Here is a 19771-nt window from a genome sequence, read left to right as displayed (position 1 = left end):
TTTTTAAAAAATTTTTTTTAAAAAAGCAAAATTTTTTAAACCCTTCTTTTTAACAAATTCAAAATTCATGTTTTTTAAAATTTGGTTTCAAGGCAAAAAAAAAAAAAATCCAAATAAAACAAAAACAAAAAAACCCCCCACCAAATAAATTTTAATATATCTTTTAAGGGGGTAATATATTATATCCATACAAAGTGGGGGTAGGGGGCTATTTTTGTGTTTTTTTTTTAAAAATAGAGTGTGAGTTTGAAGTTTTGTGTGAGTTCGAAAGTGGGTGTTTGTATTTAAAAAATATTATATGTAAAAATTTATATGGAATGTTGGAAAAGTTCCTTTGATTTATCGTTTTTTTTTTTTTTTTTTTATTATTATACATATATATTTTTTTTGTAATAAAATTAAAAGAATAAGACAATTGTAAATATTTTACAGAGCCTTATTTAGAAATTAGTGTGTATTTAATAAATTTTTTTGTCTTTATTTTGTCTATTGAGTTTAAAAAATTAAATTTAAATTATTGTGAATAATCTCATTTAAAATTTCTTCCTTTGATTTTGTTAAAATTTTTTTATTTTTTCATATCGAGATATACTATTTTTAATTGCATATAAACTTAAATCAATAGTACTATTTATTTCCATAAATGTTTTTATTAAAAAAAAATGTCGTAATATTTTTGAACAATAAAACTATACCCCTTTTTCTCAACTTGTGATGATATTTTACACCCAACATACAATACAATTGGATTTATGTGTGGGTATTAAAAAAAGAGAAAAAAATAAAAAAAAAATAAAAAAAAAAAATTACTTGTACTTTTCAACCAAACTTAATTTATTTTTATTATTTTTTATTAATTAATTTAATAAATTTTAAAATCATATTTTCAATAAAAAATTTCTTTTTTTTTTTTTTTTTTTTTTTTTTTTTTTCTATTTAAAAATCTTTTATCATAGTTTTTTTTAAAATAAAAATCTAATTTTATATTAATTCTTAATATATAATAATAATCAAAGTTTAAAAATAATAAAATAATATAAAAAATAAAATAATAATAAAATTATAATAATTTTATATTTCAAAAAAAATATTTTTTTACAAAATGGATAATCAATCATGGTTTATGTATTCACAAAGTAACAATAATAATACTTCAAGTAACCATTATAGAGTTGTGTCAAGCAGTGAGGAAAGAAAAAAATGTTTCTGTGATCCATCACTCCATAATGATTTTTGCGACTACCAATTATGTTCAAGGTTCTCTTGGTCTTTTACCTTTTTATTCCTTTTGTTAGGGCTACTTAACTTATTTTCATTTTATTATAGAAAAAGGGATCCTTTAAAAAAATATTCATCACTATTTACACCAACTCATAATATAATCGGTTGTTTTTTATTAGTAGCAAAACAAATTCTTCAATTAGTGCAAATTCCGTCAACTATTACGCACTCAGTACTGTACATGTTAGCTATTATGTGTATCGGCTCATCTTACATGTGGACTGTTGCTTTTTGGTTAATGGATGATGTATTAGCAAAGATGTTATTCAGTAGTATTACAAAATATAAATTCTATGGTGGTGTAATGATGGGAATATGGTATTTAATATTAATATTTGCTCTTGGATTTTATTTTATATGGAAGGCTTCAAATATTATAATATTATGTTACATAGTAATTTTGGTTATCATTTTCCTTGCAATGGGTATTACTATTCGTCAAAAAAGAAATCAACACTGTAACGCTCCAGGCCTTGAGTCAAACTTTATTTTTAAGTTAAATATGCTAATCTTTTTCTGCGGCACTTTTGTTTCCTTAGGAGTGTCTTCTTTCATTATAGTGTTGTTTAGTACCATAAAGAATAACAGTGAAGCATCAAGTAAAGCTTTCTTTTTCTTGCACAGATTTATAATTCTATTGTATTTAATTTTACCTTTGGTTTTTGACAAAGGACTAGGAGTTATAATGTTAAGAGTTGTTAATAGTTTTGGTATGAATAATGAACCAATAGATATTAGAAATTTATATAGATATAGTATAGATTATTCTAATAGAGTAGATAATCAACAACCAATTCAACTACAAAATAAACAATGGGTAGATGGAGATATTAAAATAAATAATAATAATAATAATAATAATAATAATAATAATATCAATAATAATAATAATAATAATATCAATAATAATATCAATAATAATATTAATAATAATAATAACAATAATAATAATATAACAACGACGACAATATCAAAAAATATTGACTTAAAAGTTAGTTCTAGTTCTTTACCCAATAATATTAGTATAGATGTAAATAATAATAATGTACAATATAATGTAAATAATAATGAAAATAAATCCAAAAAAGAAGAAATATCCAATAGTGATAGTAATTCAACAGAGTTATCGAGATCACCTCAATTTCAAACACAGAAACATTTAGATAGTTCATCCGCTTTATTAAATAATAATGAAGAGTGTAGTAATAACCATAGTATCACCATCGCAAATAATAATAACGAACCAGATATTGGTAATAATAATAACGAACCAGATATTGATAATAATGTCTAAAAAATAAAGTTATTTATCTTTTTCTTATTTTATCTAAAAATAAAAAATTCTTTTTAATAGTATTTATTTAAATCTAATTTTCGATAAGTGTATTACAAAGTGGACAGTTGGATTTATGGGAAGTTTGGAACCATTTGTAGATACAACCAGCATGGAATTTATTTCTACATGTTTTACATTGGAATTTTGGAATGGTGCCATTGTGGAACATACTATAGCAAATTGGGCAAACTTCGACACCCTCGAAATGTTTATCTAAAGAGTTCTTCCAAAGTAAACAGGCATCTAAAACGGATCCATCTTGAGTAAGTAGTAATGATGTCATTGATAACAACCATTGTCTCCACTGAGATTCAGTTACACCAACTCTTTTTGAAAACTCGACAGTTAAAACACGTAGTGGATATGTGTCTGGAATAGAGAGTACCAATGAAATTGTGATATCATCTTTTTCGTAGGATGCAATAACTTCTTTAGTCGAAGTAGAGCCTTTAACGGTAAAGTTAGAGTCTTTGCCATCACAATAATTGTTAACACGGGTAATTTCATTTTGAATAATTAAGGGACTAATATAATTGGTTACATAGTTTTGAATTTGTTGATTCATTTTGCTATTTGTTGAACAATCATCAGCCCATCTTCTAAACATATTTGGTAAATAATTTACTAATGAAAATATACAATGTGAGCATAACATTTGAATAGTTGAATATCTGAATGTAATGTTAGTTATATTATTGTTTATATTATTTTCATTTTCTTCAATTTCATTAAATGGGAATTCTGAATAGTTATAATTTGGTTGTTCGTCTTTTTTTGCAAAAGTGAAAATATAATTTAATAATTGTGATACTTTATGAGTTTGGTTTAACCAACCGTTGACTACTGATCTCTTATTTAAATCTAATTTTGAATAATTCTTTAATAATAAATTCCAAAGTATTAATTGACCTACACATTTAATATTGATGGTGGATGAGTTTTTATTCTTTTTTAATTCTTTCCAGCTTGAATCAAAATCTAATAATATTCTTTCAAATTCTTTGCTGAATACAATGAATTGAACTTTTTCATCATCGTCATCTTCTGGGTTATCTGATAAAAGGAATGATTTAACAAGCTGAGAGTTTTCATTTGAAAAGTATGACTCTAATATTGTGTAAGCAGTCTTTTGGATACCTCTACTTGTTGAGTATAAGAGTGAGATGATATTGTCAATCTTTGTTAATGAGATCTTATATCTAATATCACTGTCCATTTTTTCAAATGTATTTGAATAGAGCTCTAAGAGATGGCTATTGCTTGTGAGTGGACTGCTTGATAAGTGTAACCAATTATTTAATACTAATATAGAATGATCGATAATAAATTGATCGGAGCCGGGGATAATATATTTAATATTATCATTTGATAATAATAAATTATAAATTTTTAATGATTGATAATTGATTAGTTGATTTAATTGTTCAGTATTGTTGTTAATGTTGCTTAATGGTTCGTTGTCATAAATAGTATTTGTTAACCAAACTGTTAATAATGATTGGACAAGTTGAGAGAGATTACTTGGTAAGTTTGATTTTTTACATAAGCTATATTGGATGATTATAAAGATAAAGTTTAATAAAACTAATTCTAATTCTTTGTTGTTTTCACTTGCATCTTTAAGTAATGGACTCTTTAATTTTTGATACCATTGTTGAATCATTTGCAAACCATTTAATAATACTGAAAATTCTTTTTCGCTGATTAAAGAGGAGATTTCTTTATTACCATTCATTTGTTCTTGTAATAATATTGAGGATAGCAATGATAAATGAACAATGGTTGGTGTAAAATCATTTGGAATTGATGGTGTAATATTTGAAATTTTTTCATAGAGTGATTCTTTGTAGAATTGAATTAAATCTTTTGATGATGCTGATGTTGATAAAATTGGTAATAGAATTTGAATGAAATTTAATTCTTGGACTGTTAAATTTGATTTCTTAAAGTTTTCAAAGATACTGGCCTGTTCTAATAATAGGTGGAAATATTTTTTTGCCTCTTCAGATTCCTCTTCTTCTTTAGTTAAATAATCGACAAATAGTTTAACACTCAATAAATTAATTATTTGTTGATTTGATGATGAGTTTGAAGTAGTGGCACCATTTAATAATTTCTTGAACCACTCAGTACTGAATATTGATTTATCTTCAAATTTAAATAATGATTTAATAAAATTGTTTATGAAGGAGCTGGAGGTAATATCGATAAAATTCATAACTTGGTAGTAGTAAGTTGGTAGTTGTTGGCCTTCTTCCTTATTATTTAAGTTGAAATTTAATTTCTTCACTTTTTCATCTTTAATTACTAATTTATTATCGTTATTAATAAAAATAAAACATGATAATATTTGATTAATTATTAATGAGGTGTTGGGACTGCTGATAAGATATTTAGTAACTTCATCGAAACCAATAGAGTTGATTATATTAAAATTAAAAATAATGGTTTTGAATAATTGGTTAACTTGTTGCTGGTTTAAAGTTGTTGGTTGTTTATCAGTTATTAAATATAGCGGTAATACTTTGTTATATCTAAACCATGAAATTTTAATTTGGCTAACTAAATTGCTATTGTTATTACTATAGTGTTTAAATAAGTTATCTAAGCAGCTATTATTATCGGTATTATTATTAATTAATTGAACTAATTGGTTTGAAAGGTAATCTAAATCTGGTTCTGATAGTTTTTCGACATATTCTATTATTAAATTTATGATTAATGTGGAGATATTGGTATCTTTGTACTTGGTAGCAATGATTTGATTATTGATTGAAAGTAAATCTTTAGAGTAGAGTGATTGTAAGTTTGGACGATGATGAATTTCAATTATGAATTTGATCCATTGAGAAATTAAGCCTTTAATTGGTTCCAACTGTTGATTATAGTCATCAATTGATAAAACCATTAATGAGAGTCCAACTAAATAGTCAAGATTAAAATCTAGTAATAAATTCATTTCAATGGTTTCCATTAATTGTGATAGTTTTGAAGATAAGCATTTGATTAATCTTTCAATAACATCGCCTGGTACTATTGGCTTGTATTCCTTCTTAACAGAGAATAATAAAGTTGAAATTAATTCTTGGTCTTCTTTAGAGATAACTTCATCATTATCGTTACAATTTGATATAATGGATTTAGTTAGTTTATCTAAAAGTTGATTTGATAACCAAGATCTTTTTTCAGAGGTTGTTTCTTGTGAACTGATGGTATTGATTAATTTTGATAACTCTGCTTCTAAACCTAAACTGGCACTGCCATTTATCATTCCACTTCTATCATTAATGAAAACATTTAAAATAGTGGACCAATATTGATTAAAATCTTTTTGATCATTATTTTCCTTTAATATTGCTGTGAGTAATGTGATGGTAATTGAAATTAAATTTGATACCAATTGTTTATTTTGTTCGCTAATGGCTTTGTTTAATGATGGTACAATTGTATTTGAAAAGAAGTTTTGGAAATCGTTGGTAGTGAGTAAAATCTGACTAATTTTATAATTCTTTAAAATGATATCGATCATTTTGATTGAATATTCTTGGTGAACTGATAGACCATTGCATGCTAAACCGAATAATCTCTTGATAAATTCTTGTATGAAAACTAAGTTATTACTTGGATTGCCACCACTGGACATGCTTGAATAGGAGAGGAAGAGATTAAATCTGTCAAAGAATGTTTCATTTGAGATTGACTGAACTAATTTTTCCTCTTTGGTTTCTGGTTGTTTTTCTTTTTCAGCTTTAATTAGATTTACAAATACATCGTTTAATACATTCAATTTAAAGAGGGCTTCTAATTGAGGTACATTAAGTTGTTCATTAATACTTGAAAGTTTTCTAGTGGTTTCTAATAATTTTGTGACCAAGAACGATTTTGTGAATGAGCAATACTCGAGATTAAAATAATCACGATAGAAACTACCAAACAAATCTTGAATTAAATATTGATTAACCTCTTCTTGTTGTGAACCCCATTTCTTACTTGAATAAACTATACATTCTAAATAGCATGATAACATTAAATTGGATGGTCTATCTTGATTATTTGGATTACCATAGAGACGAACATTGTCGAGTACCTCTAAACCCTTGAAAAGATTACCAAAAAACTCTTTAAAGAATGCTGTACCCTCACCAATAACACTTGATGGAATGAATGTGAGTAATGGTAAAATAGATGGATATGATAAATCATAGCTACCATAACAACCAGACTTAAAGAATGACCATAATCTTGGCAATACGTGTTTACGTACATCAACTTGGTCCCATGCTTTATCACCATATTTCTTTAAAAATGAAATGACTCCTTCCCACATAAAAAGATGTGTTGTTGAATCTTTTTCTGAAAATAAACCCAATACCTTTGAACTAAAGTCTTTAAAATTCTTTTCGACAAACATTGGAAGTTTATTAATGATAGTGGTTAAAACTCTATAGGATGTCTTTCTAATTAACGAACTCTTTGATTGGAAAAATGAAAAAAATTGTGATTCAAAAATATTTTCATAAATTTCTAAATTTTTATTATTTGTATCTGTAGTGGTTGTGGATGTGGATGTTGATGTTGATGTAGTTGTATCTTCTTGTGTTTTGTTAATTAAATAATCGATTGCTAATAATGAATTTGAAATACATCTTTCATAACGATCTTGAAGTACCTCTGGTGTAACTGATTTACTATCACCAATAGTTTGAGGTGTCTCTTGCAAGTTTTCACACAAATATGTTAATGCTTCATCATGTCCAAATTTATAAACATCCTTTTGTTTTTTTTCTGGGAATATATTCTATTTAATTTATAAAAGTAAAAATGTTAGTATAATTAAAATAACAATAAATAAATAAAGTTAAATACTTTACATTAAATGAGTTTAATGCAGAGTTAACAGCTTGATCTTTTTGATCACAAATTGAAAATACCCATGGACCTAAAAGTACTTTAACATGTGGACCCATATGTTTACCGATTCTAGAGCCAATTGAGCCTAAACAAATATTTGCTAAATCTCTAACATGACGGTCATCATCGTTAACTAAACGTCTATACATAAATTCCCATGCATTCATTAATGGTTTAATTGATGAAGGATTAAATTCTGGTGACTCTATATTAATTTTACTAAATAATTTATTTAATTCTTCTAAACCTTTTATTCTACTAATACTATCTTTTTTTTGAAGTTTTTTTAATAAAACTTGATATTCGGGATCTACTTGCTAATTATTTAATGTTTGTTAATAAATTATCTATTATGCAATGTGTGTACAAATTGTAATACATACATAATAGTCTGGATCGGTAGCATTTGTTAAATTTGTAGTGAATGCTGAAAATCCAATAAACCCGCCTGGTAATAATGAACCTGCTTCACCACTACTTGATGGGTTAAATTTAGGACCTCTATTGTTATTTCTATCTTTTCCCATATTATTTCTTTTATATTTTGATTCTTTTACATGTATAATATCTTATATATAAATAAAATAGATAGATTAAGTTTTTTTAATGAAAAATGAAATTGAGAAAAAAGAAAAAAAAAATGAATTTTTTTAAATTTTAATTTTTTTAAAAAAAAAAAAAAAAAAAAAAAATTAAGGAAAAATTGGGGAAATAAACAAAATATAAAACTAAAAGTACACTTTATTTTAGATTTAAAAAAAATTAAAAAAAGAGACAAACCTTTTTATTAGTAAATATTGAAAATGATCTTTCTTCTCCACTGATCATTTTTAGATTGGTAACGAAGATTTGAAAGCACAACCTTTGGTTCATTAGGTCATATCGAATTTATAAAAACGAGATAAATGGCTTTTCAAAAACATTGTGAATTATTTGATGGCAAAGTGTATTTTTTCTTTAGGCCATGGTCCTGAAACAAGGTATTTTTGATTGACTTTGATGTTGATTGCATCACTTTATTTTAGATTTATTATTTTAGTTATTATAAATATAGAAACAAAAATAGTTTGGTTTCATAACTCAACGTAATCATTATTCTTCACATCAACTTTAAAAAAAAAACATTCTATTTTAAAAAACATTTTTATTTAATACAATCTGTTATTTCGATTTTTATAATAAAAACTTAAAATTATTATATGAACCCCTATTTTTACTCACACCCACTAAATATTTGTTTTGTGAACAACTTAAAAATTTTTTTAGTTATAATGATGACACATCAATTTTTGAACTTATATAATAATTTTAATTTTTTAAAAAATATAAATAAAAACTTTTTAATAATTTTTATTATTTAAAGTTATAATTTATTTTATATAATTGAAAAATGTTTAAATTTAAGAAAATTATTTTTAGTTACCTATCTATTTTAATTTTTAAAATCCTTATTACTACTTTTTCTTGGGGTTTAAATGAAAAACATAATGATCTAACTTATAGTTCATTAGTGTTTGTTGCTCTAGATATATTAATGAACACTATAAAAATGTTTCCGAAAAAAAAAAAAGAAAGTGGAATAATAGTGTTTGTTCATTTAATTTATGAATCTTCGCATATTTTATACAATATTTATATGGTATGTTTGGAAAAAAACTACTCAACGGAAAGGATAATGAGTGCTATAACTCCGCTTCAAAGCATTATTCATGATTTAATGGTAAGTATAATAATTTTTTTTATATATAAAATAAAAACTAACACAAAAAAAAATAAAAAGAAAATTATTATAAAGGAAAAAGAAATTAAAAGTGAAAATGAAAGAATTTTAATTAAAGAAAATGAAATACTAAAAAGTGATCTTAGACAATACCAAGAATATTTCCAGAATATTAAAAATCAAAAAATGTTAATTGATTTACCTGACCAAAACTCTTTGGAAAAGGTACAATTTTATGAAAATCAAGATGATTTTAATAACAGATTCATAAAAAAAAACTATTAAATAAAACTTAATATAACCAAAAAAAAAGATTTTTTACTATATTACATAAGAAAAAATTTATTACAGTTTAAAGGTGAATTAGATTTTAATAATCGTTATTATTATTATTATTATTATTATTATTATTATTATTATTATTATTATTATTATTATTATTATTATTATTATTATTATTATTATTATTATTATTATAATATAGCTATTCCCTCAATATAATCATTATTCTTCATATATCATCTTGAAACAATCTATTTTATTAAATAATATATTTATATACAATAGAATATGTTATTTCGATTTTTATAAGAAAAACTTAAAATTATATGAATCCCTATTTTTACTCACACACCCACTAAATATTTGTTTTGAAAAAAACTTAAATAAAATTACATTATACAATTTTTAAGTTATTTTGATGACACATCAACTCTATTTTTGAATTTATTAATAAAAAATTTCAATAAGACCATAATATTTTTTTTTTTAATTTTTATTATCAGTTATTTTTTTTTTATTTATGTAAAATGTTTAAAATTAAGAAAATTATTTTTTGCCACAAATTTATTATTTTTATTAAAATAACTAATACTATAATATCTTTTATATTACATCGATATTTTGAAAATTTATTAATTAGCTCTATCTTTTTTTTTATTTCCGATACAATAATCAACTTTATAAAAATAGTTCCTAAAAAAAAAAAAAATGACAGTCCAGAAATGGTAAAGTTGCATTTTATTTATGAAACTTTGCATCTTGTATACAATATTTTTATGTATTGGAGAGAAAAAAATCACTCAATAGAAAGGTTAATTAGTGCTATGTCGCCATTTAATAGCATTTTTTATGATTTAGCGGTATGTATAATAATATTTTTTTATAAATATAATAAAAACTAACCCAAAAAAAATCAAAAGAAAATTATTATAAAGGAAAAAGAAATTAAAAGTGAAAATGAAAAAATTTTAATGAAAGAAAATGAAAAACTAAAAAGTGATCTAGAGCAAGCTTACTTTTTGAATAGTCAAAATAATAAGCATAAAAGGTTTCTTTACATACCAGACCAAAATGCGTTGGAAAAGGAATCATTCTACAACGATTAAATAAAACTTAATATAACCAAAAAAAAAATTTTTAATATTGTATAAGAAAAAATTTATTACAGTTTGAAGGTGAACTAGATTTTAAAAATCGTTATTATTATTATTATTATTATTGTTTATAGCTATTCATATTATGTTATGTAAATTTTAAACTTTTATTATTATATAAAAATTAAAAATTTGCTATATTATTTTGAATTATTCCAGTCAGATGAATCGAAACTCCATAAATTTGTTTGGCTATTATTTGATTGATTCACTGAATCACCAATCATTGGGTCTAGAAAATCGGTTAAAAGTCCACCATTACTATCTAATAAATTTGGATTTGGATTTGGATTTGTGTTGGTTGTTGAAGTTGGTACTGTTGCTATTCCCTCGGTTATTATCGATGGTTGGATAATTCCATTATTATTATTATTATTGTTATTATTAGTATTGTCAAAAGTTGGAGTTGTTAATGTCGGTATATTTGTAGTATACAATGATGGATCGAATGTAAATGCATTTGGAATTAAAAATTGATTATTATCTATATTATGATTATGATTTAACTCCATTTCGTTACCTATAGTATTATATAAACCAATCGGGATATCATTTATATTCATTTTGTTGTTAAAATCATTGGAAGTGGTGGTAACGGGTGTATGCACCATACCGCTTGTTGAATTTAATTGATTTGGTGTTATTGGAGTTGAAGGTGTTGATGGTTGTTCATAAATTCTTGAGGTAGTATTCATGCTTATAGGATTACTATTATTACTACTATTAAAAGGACTATTATTATAATTTTTAGTTGGTGTATTAGTGGTTGAAATATTATTGGTATTTGTGTTTGCTGTATTTGTAGCTGTTGTGGTTGTTGTGTTTGTTTGATAATTTACAGGTGTTGATGGTGGTGACTCATCTACTGATGAGATTGTGCTTGTATTTTTTAATCTTAAACGATTTGAAGTTGGCACAGAAGTTGAATTAATAATATCTGTTGGTATTGGTTCATTGCCCTCTAAAAGTCTAATATTAACAATATCACAAATTGGCTTTGTATTTTCTGAATCATAAACCAATGAATGGGTATCTATAGTGCTAAAAATGGAACCATCTCTACATTTATAAACCTGTGCAATCTCCATTGTCCTTTTATCCGTTAAATTTCTATGCTGTTGTTGAAAGAATGACATTGTTTTTTCCATTAAATTTGGATGTGTAATTTCAGTCCAAGGTAAACCAATAATTTCATCCTATTTTTTAAAAAATAAATAAATATTAGTTTAAGGTAAAACGATGATATTTATATGTTTGAATTATATAAACATACTTGTGAATAACCGATTAACTGTGAAAAACTTTTTGAACAGTTCAAAACCATTGGTGGGTTTTTTAATAAATCTATAACTATAAATATATTTTGGAAATGAATTTGGTCATTATAATGGCCAACTTCGTGCATTGGATATGATAATGCACTATCTGTATGTATGTTTGAATGTAATAAATGATGTGATGATTGTGTAGATGAATCATCAGTTGTTAATAAACTTAATTTAGCTACCAATGCCTCGTTGAGTAGTTCTAATTTTTCATTCTTCCCTCTTAAATAAATTATTTCATCATAAATTTTTTTTTGACCATCTTTTAATTCTCTTAGTTCACTAATTAATAAATTTGCTATACCATTCTTTAAAAAATAAAATGTAAATAATCTTTTCATAATATATCTTTGGGTATCTATATACATACATAATCTGATTTAACGATATCTGTGGGTTGTTGATTATTATTGATACTGTTATTATTGTTATTGCTACTGTTATTGTTATTATTATTATTATTATTACTATTATTATTATTCGTATTGCTTGTATTACTACTTGTACTAGTTGGTTTACTTTGTTGATTATTTGTTGTGGTAGTGTTATTTGTATTTTTCTGAGTTGGTGAAGTTTTAGGAGGTGACGAAGTGGTAGGTGATATATTAGGTCTAATATTATTATTAAATGGATAATTGGGCGATGCCCTGGTAGAACTGAAACACATATGTGGAACACCTTTTATAATACATCTTGAACATGGTGTTCTTTCGTCACACTCCACCATATCTTTTTGACACAGAAAGCATGCTTTCTCTGATGTCTTTCTTTTTCTTGGATGTAAATCCATTGTTTATTTTATTATTATTGGTAATAATAATATTTTAGTGTAATAATAATATATATAAATAAAAAATTATAAATTAATAGATTCTATCAAATAATTAAAAAATTAAAAAAAAATAAAAAATTTATTAAAAAAAAAAATAAAAAATAAAAAATAAAAAAAAAATTTTTAAAAAAAAAATTAATTTTTTTTTATTTTTATTTTTTATAATTGTTTGTTTTTATAATTATTTGTTTTTATAACTTTTCTAATTCTTCTAAATAAAAAAATAAATATAAAAATAAATATAAAATAAATATAAAATAAATATAAAATAAATAAAAAATAAATATAAAATATGAAATAAAAATAAAAATAAAAATAAAAAATAAATAATAAATAATAATATTGTACATAAAAGAATCATTTTTTTCTTCAAAAACATCTTTTTATTTTAGAGAGAAAAAAAAAAAATAGATATTTTTATTTCATTCCCTCCTCCAAATTATTTTTTTCTTTTTTTTTTTTTTCACCCATTTTCATTTTTTTTTTTTTTTTTTGAGATTAAATCATATTTATTAAAATAACATTATCAATTATATTAACAAAAAACCAATCAGATCAAAAATTACAAATTAAAATGGTTTAAAAAAAATCAAAATATTAAAGAAATCTAATATTAAATTGATTTAATTTTAGGATTTAATTAAATCTATGATCCCAAAGAATATATCTATGATTTAATTTCACCAGATCAAAAAGAAACCATTCAAAGATACAATGAATATTTTGGTGACTTTGTCTCTATTTCGAAGAAGTGTATCAATTTTTAATTAAAACTGGTTTCAATAAAACCATTTACAAAACGGGTATTGGCTATTCATTGTATTGGTTTATAAAACATTATTCTCCAATCCCCAATATCGTTTGTTCCCCATTTTAAACAATTTACAAAAAAATCAAATAAATAATAATATATAATATTAGTATTTTTTTAAAATTATTTAATTTTTTTTTTTTTATTTTTATAATAATAAATTAAATAAATATTATTATTACTTATTATTATTATTTGTTTTTTTTTATTATTATTATTACTATTAATTATTACTTTATAGAAGTTTTTATTATTTTTTTTTTAATTGAAGTGCTACACTATTGCTTAGTTTAATGGTAAATAACCTTCTCTCTTTTTATAACGATAGAAAGCATAGAAGACACCAGCAACAACAGCAAGAATTGAAACGATAATTAAAAATACACCCCAACCTGGAACTCTCTTTGATGGTTTAACACTTGGTTCAAAGACTAAAGAAATGCCACCATTGGTAAGTTCGACACCAGATTTAATGGTGTTGTATAATTCACCATCATACCAAAGAGTGACGAATGCGAATGAACCTTCACATGAACCGCTGTATCCAACAAGATTGTAGTTTTGACCTCTGTTTGGAAGATTTAAGAAATCGACTAATAAAGTGGCATTTTCTTGAAGAGAAACATTACCGTTAACATACAATTGAGCAGTTTCATCTGGTTGGATGTGGTTATCGATGTATAAAGTACCCAACAAGGTGAGAGTGCCAGTGGTTAAAGTACCTGAATCGGTGTTGAATGAGACTACACCACCACCGTTGACAATAAGATTCTTTGTGATCTCTGAGGCACCATAGGTGGAAATTTGACCAGCATCTAATTTAACACTACCAAAGACATTTGAACCATTAACAACTAATGAGCCGAGAGTATCTGCAACATAGATATAAAATTGGTCACTAAGAGTAATTGAAACTTGGTTTAAGATTAATTCACCCATAACATTAAGGTAGTTATTGTAAATACCGGTACCAATGTCCCAAAGGATAAGCTTAGCATCATCAGCAACAGTAACTTGAGTATTTGAGGTGGTGATAGCACCAACCATATTGGCACCTTCAAAAGTAAGTAATTTGGTTGGGTTTGATTTTGGTGCTGGGATTTCGATAATAGATTCGATGATTGAATCTTGAACGAAAAGTGATACAGAACCACTTAAATGAACATAAATGTTAAGACCATTGACACTGGTGAGATGGTTGTTTGAAAGCTCGGTTGTGCTGAGTGGGTCAATTTCATAACTAATGATACCACCGGTACCAGTAAGAGCTCCAATATTACAATTGGCATTTAAAATTGTTAATTTTGATTGATCGTTAAGAACAACGTTTTTGAGGTTGACTTGTTGGGTACCGCTAATTTGGATAGTTGAGTTACCACTGAGAACAATTTGACTGTTGTTTGTGGAGAAGCTAATAAAGTCATCAACAAAGACGGTGGCATTGCTGAGGTCAGCAATCTCGTTAATAATAAGTGTTTCAAAGTTTGATTTACCATAAAGAGTTGATTTACCGAGAATTACAGTATTGTCACATAAAATACCTTGGTGGAAGACAACATAACCATCAACTGCATCGCTAACAGCAAGATTGGAATCCAAGAATTGTGGTTGGACAAAGAAGGTGGAAATTCCATTGATTTGAACAGATGATTGGGATGAAAAAGAGAAAGATGAAAGTGGATCTACTGAAATGCCTTCTGAAACAAGATTGGTATCAAGACCAACAACACTTGTATTTTTAATAATCCATGATTGGGTAATTTCAATATTATTATTAGCTTGACTGCCACCAACGTTTTCGAATCTTAATGCACCATTAGTAACGCTCATAGTTGTAAAAATTAATGATTTGGTGTTTGCGAAAAAAATTGATGGTGAAACTGTGCTTGAAGTATTTGCAATAAATGAACCAAAAGTACCTGTTACTAATGCACTTCTTGTTTTGAAATAAACAATACTTGAATTAATGTCTGAATATGAGAGACTGGAAAGATCTATAATAAAACTATCGCCTGGTGTAACATTTTTACCACCCCAATTATCTGGATCGTCAAAGAAACATGGGTTCAATAAAGTGGTACATGCTTGAGCTTGAGTGGTATCGAAAATTAATGTATCAGCATTTGCAATTGTGAATATTGCTACTAGTAACAAAACAATACTAAAAATTAATTTCATTTTTTTATTTAATATTTATATAGAAAACTATATAAATTATTTATATAAAAAATTTTTATTTTTTAGAAATGAGAAAAAAAAAAAAAAAATCAAAAAAAACTTTTTTTTTTTTTAAAATAAAAATATTTTAAAAAAATAAAAAAATAAAATAATAAAAAAAAAAAAAAAAAAAAAAAAGCAACCAGGAAAAAAGATATTTAAAGCAATAAAAAAAGAAATAAAAAAAATAAAAAAAAAAATAAAAAAATAATTTTTGATTGATTACCAAAAACCCGGTTGTGTGTTTTATAACAATTGTGTTATAGTAAAATATCTTAAAAAAAAATAAAAATAAAAATAAAAAAAAAAGAAATGTTTTTGCCTGAATAAAATAATAAAATATTTTATTTTTATTTTATTTCTACTTTTATTTTGTTATTGGCACTATTTATAATATATTTATATTAAATTAAACTAAAATGGAGTTATTTTCATTTTCGTTTAAATTATCAATAGTTTCTTCATTATTTTGATTTTTGATTAAATTTTCGTCATCTTTTAATTCAATAGAATTATTATTTTCGTTGATAACGTTAAGGTTGATAGTTGTTAAAGGTGAATCTAAAGATTGAGATAAAGGAACTTGAGTATCCCAGTATTTTAAGAGACCTAATAAAGAGATTGTAATTACTGAGGTAAATGATAGGAAATATAATGGAATTGTGTAACTACCGGTATGTTCCTTGATGGCATCTAAAATTGGAGGGAAAATAATGATATTGCAATTATAGGCTGTGGTTACTATACCATAAGCAGTGCCCACAATTGACATATCTACTAATAACGGGATACAAGAGAAGAGAGTTGTGTTGAGTAACGAGAAACCTACACCACAAATTATAATCCATGGTAATGGGTTAACATCAGTTATATTTAATAATAGGACGCCCAAACCCAATAAGAATGAAGCAAAGGCCATAATTTGAATTTTTCTACCCCTAATGTTTTGAATGAGTAAACCTGTGAATACTGGTAATATACCATTAACCATAGCTTCGCTTGCCATATAATTTGCTGAGGTTTTTTCGTTGTAATCAAACTTGCTCTTTAATACATCGGTACCAATAATAGCTAAACCAAACATTGTGTAATAACCAATAAAGCAAATGATTGAGAGTAACCAGAATCTTTTTGGTAATAAAACTGCTTGTTCTTTGATTTCTTTAATTTTGATGACAAATAATCTGTATTTTGAAAGTTGTGGGTTATTGATATCTGATTTAATTTCATTAATAATCATACCATCTTCTAACATCATCTCATCTGAAGATAAAGGTGTTGTTGATTCAATTGGTGTTGAGTCATTACTACTGAATGTGGGTGCTGTAGACTGATCGTCCTCATTATTTAACTCTCTCCCCTCGCTATCTAGAATATCTGCTGTGCTTGAAGTTCTACTGATTAAATTCATATTCTGTAAACTCGCTATATTCTTTAATTCGCCATTCTCTCCCTTAACAGTCCAACTTAGTTTTTCCTTGAATCTAATTAATAATAAATTTAATACGAATTCCAATACAAAAACACCAAAAATAAACCACATTGCTGCTCTAAAACCTGCAACTTCGTTGATTCTAGGTAAAATAATTAATGCAGCTAATAATAATTATAAAAAATTAATAAATCTATTTTACTTAAAAAAAATAACTATAATAATATACATACTTAAATTGCCCCAATATACCCATGACGCAAAGAAACCCATACATAGTGGTACCTCCTTTGCTGAAAACCATAATGGAATCATTGTAGCAGCACATGATAATAATGTTTCACCACCGCTACCCAATAAAAATCTCCCAACCATTAAACCTTTATAATGAGGAGTGCTGATTACTGTTACAAATGATGATAATAATGCTAAACCACAAAATATAACACTAATACTATAATATTTTAAAAAGAGAGTTAATATTTACTTTTAATTTTGTATTAAAATGTTTAATAACATTACTTACATATTAGTGCCAACTATATCAATTAAAATACCCCCAATGAATACCATGAATAAATTTGGTAATGAGTAAATTGTAAATAAAAAACCGAACTGTGACTCTGTGATGTAAATCGGAAAATTTAAAAATGATTCTGCTAATGCAACTGGTGCTGAATACCCTAATTGAATACCAAAGCCCAAATTAGCAATCAGAAACATTACTAAACATTTTCTAATTGTCGTTTTAGTAATTTTCATTTTAAATCTCTAATTATATATATATTAAATATTTTTATTATTTTTGTTTTTTTTTTATATTTTTTTATTTGTTTTATTTTATTACTACTATAAAAAACTATTTATAGTTTAAACATATACTATATTATATTTTATATTGTATTTATATTTTAGTAATATTATACTAATTATTATTTTTTTATTTTTGTTTATCACTTATTATCTATTTACAATAAAATATATTTTCTGTTTTATATATATTATATTTTATTAAAACCAACGATTCTCCGCATTTATTTTATTCTATATTTTCTGTTTAAGATTCTGTATGAAAATAAATAATAATGTTATGGAATTAGTATCTGAACAAAATATCGAAAAAATCCTTTTTTTTTTTTTTTTGAATCTTTTTTTGTGTGAATTTTTATTTTTTATTTATAATTGTTTTTTTATAACTCTATGTTTTTTTTTTTGGGGTTTTGAGATATAATAATGTTTTTATTTTTATTTTTATATTTATTTTTATTTTTCTATAATTTCTTTTTTTTTTTTTTTTTTTTTCTATTTTTTATTATTTTATTTCGTTTTTTTTATATTTTTTTATTTACATACATATAATAATTTTTTTAAAAAAATATATACAAATAAAAACTATTATAATTATCTTTCTAAAAATTGGTGAATGAAATAAAAAAAAAAAAATAATATGAAATCAAAACCAAGGTTTTTTTTTTTTTTCTGAGCTGGTATTACGAAAACTTTAAAAAAAAAAAATTTAAAAAAAAAGGTTTTTTTGCAAAACGACCTGTTTAAATAACAATTGTAAAACTGGCAATTTACCCAAAATGAATTTTGATTACTTGACCATTAAAATTCATTTTTAATTAAGTTTTTTTTCTATTTAAATATGGGTTTAAATAAAAACAAAATAATAAAAAATTATGACCAATCTTGGAAATGATTATAATAATAAAAATAATAATAGAAATAGAAATAAAATAATAATTAAATTAATAAAATAATAAAAATAGAATAATTATAGTTATAGTATAAAGAAAAATAATAATAATAGATATTGAATATGAATGATAATATATACATACCACTGAAGTCATATTATTTGTAGATTCCATATGTATTTCAAAAAAAAAAATTTTAAAAAATTATTTATTTTTTTATTTTTTTTTTTTTTCAATTTTTTTTAAAAATTTTTTTTTTAAAAATTTCTTTTTTTTTTTTTTTAATTTTTTTTTCATATTATTGTTATATTCAATACATACATATATTCGATAAAATGTCAGGTACATTATTTGAAGAATTAAAAATGATTTCAAGAAAGAACAAAGCTTTCTACATCTTCTTCTTAAACAAAGTCCACGGTACTCCATTACCAAAAACTACTATTGCCGAAACTCTCACTGGTAAATAAAAAAATAGAAAATTTTAGCGATATTCAACTTCATTGCAACAATCAACATTTTTTAGGTTACAATTTATCAGTAAAGCAAAATATAAACAGCAAAATAGGAAAATAGAATAGAAATATTGAACATAAAATAATAATATAAATTTAAAAAATATCATCAATAATAATTGTAACATTAATAATAGTAAAAATTAGAAATAGTGAAAATTAATAATAGTATAATATGATTATAATAGTAAAATGTCTACTAAGCAGAAATATAGATGATAATAATTATTTCAACTAATTCTTAATATTGTGCAT

General features: G+C 24.2%; 7 protein-coding genes across 7 annotated transcripts in view; 3 read left to right on the top strand and 4 right to left on the bottom strand.

Moving 5' to 3' along the window:
- The first annotated feature begins 899 nt into the window (after window positions 1-899).
- Window positions 900-2610, top strand: DICPUDRAFT_91102 (uncharacterized protein). Its single transcript, XM_003283393.1, has 4 exons — window positions 900-932; window positions 957-962; window positions 1048-1092; window positions 1956-2610. Exon 4 carries the CDS (start codon window positions 1967-1969, stop codon window positions 2573-2575), a length of 609 nt encoding a protein of 202 aa, XP_003283441.1. The 5' UTR covers window positions 900-932; window positions 957-962; window positions 1048-1092; window positions 1956-1966; the 3' UTR covers window positions 2576-2610.
- Window positions 2607-8055, bottom strand: DICPUDRAFT_93458 (uncharacterized protein; the record flags this gene model as incomplete). Its single annotated transcript, XM_003283344.1, has 5 exons — window positions 2607-4874; window positions 4926-5669; window positions 5724-7415; window positions 7489-7845; window positions 7912-8055. 5 exons carry the CDS (start codon window positions 8053-8055, stop codon window positions 2649-2651), a joined length of 5163 nt encoding a protein of 1720 aa, XP_003283392.1. The 3' UTR covers window positions 2607-2648.
- Window positions 8056-8918: 863 nt separating this feature from the next.
- Window positions 8919-9533, top strand: DICPUDRAFT_74405 (uncharacterized protein; the record flags this gene model as incomplete). The annotated part of the gene is made up of 2 exons (XM_003283392.1): window positions 8919-9248; window positions 9309-9533. The coding sequence occupies 2 exons, from the start codon at window positions 8919-8921 to the stop codon at window positions 9531-9533; spliced, it is 555 nt and encodes a 184-aa protein (XP_003283440.1).
- Window positions 9534-10824: 1291 nt separating this feature from the next.
- DICPUDRAFT_147090 (uncharacterized protein) lies at window positions 10825-12799 on the bottom strand (the record flags this gene model as incomplete). Its single annotated transcript, XM_003283343.1, has 3 exons — window positions 10825-11880; window positions 11958-12317; window positions 12380-12799. The coding sequence occupies 3 exons, from the start codon at window positions 12797-12799 to the stop codon at window positions 10825-10827; spliced, it is 1836 nt and encodes a 611-aa protein (XP_003283391.1).
- A 1003-nt stretch (window positions 12800-13802) lies between these two features.
- DICPUDRAFT_96371 (uncharacterized protein) lies at window positions 13803-15830 on the bottom strand (the record flags this gene model as incomplete). The annotated part of the gene is made up of 1 exon (XM_003283342.1): window positions 13803-15830. One exon carries the CDS (start codon window positions 15828-15830, stop codon window positions 13938-13940), a length of 1893 nt encoding a protein of 630 aa, XP_003283390.1. The 3' UTR covers window positions 13803-13937.
- A 448-nt stretch (window positions 15831-16278) lies between these two features.
- Window positions 16279-17874, bottom strand: DICPUDRAFT_25815 (uncharacterized protein; the record flags this gene model as incomplete). The annotated part of the gene is made up of 3 exons (XM_003283341.1): window positions 16279-17465; window positions 17535-17755; window positions 17828-17874. 3 exons carry the CDS (start codon window positions 17872-17874, stop codon window positions 16279-16281), a joined length of 1455 nt encoding a protein of 484 aa, XP_003283389.1.
- A 1472-nt stretch (window positions 17875-19346) lies between these two features.
- Window positions 19347-19771, top strand: part of DICPUDRAFT_91101 (uncharacterized protein) — a 1528-nt gene continuing 1103 nt past the window's right edge. Inside the window, exon 1 of the mRNA XM_003283391.1 lies at window positions 19347-19463. Within this exon, the coding sequence (XP_003283439.1) occupies window positions 19367-19463 (97 nt within the window). The 5' untranslated portion in view covers window positions 19347-19366. The remainder of the gene's footprint in view (window positions 19464-19771) is intronic.

The sequence above is a fragment of the Dictyostelium purpureum genome (genome assembly GCF_000190715.1).
Source record: "Dictyostelium purpureum unplaced genomic scaffold DICPUscaffold_7, whole genome shotgun sequence".
Taxonomy (NCBI): Eukaryota; Evosea; class Eumycetozoa; order Dictyosteliales; family Dictyosteliaceae; genus Dictyostelium; species Dictyostelium purpureum.
Note: the sequence above shows the minus strand (reverse complement) of the source record. Positions and strands in the feature narration are given on the sequence as shown.

Bases quoted from the DNA above. Each gene is read 5' to 3' on its own strand.
- DICPUDRAFT_91102 (XM_003283393.1), top strand. From the start codon at position 1,967: ATGTTAAGAGTTGTTAATAGTTTTGGTATGAATAATGAACCAATAGAT.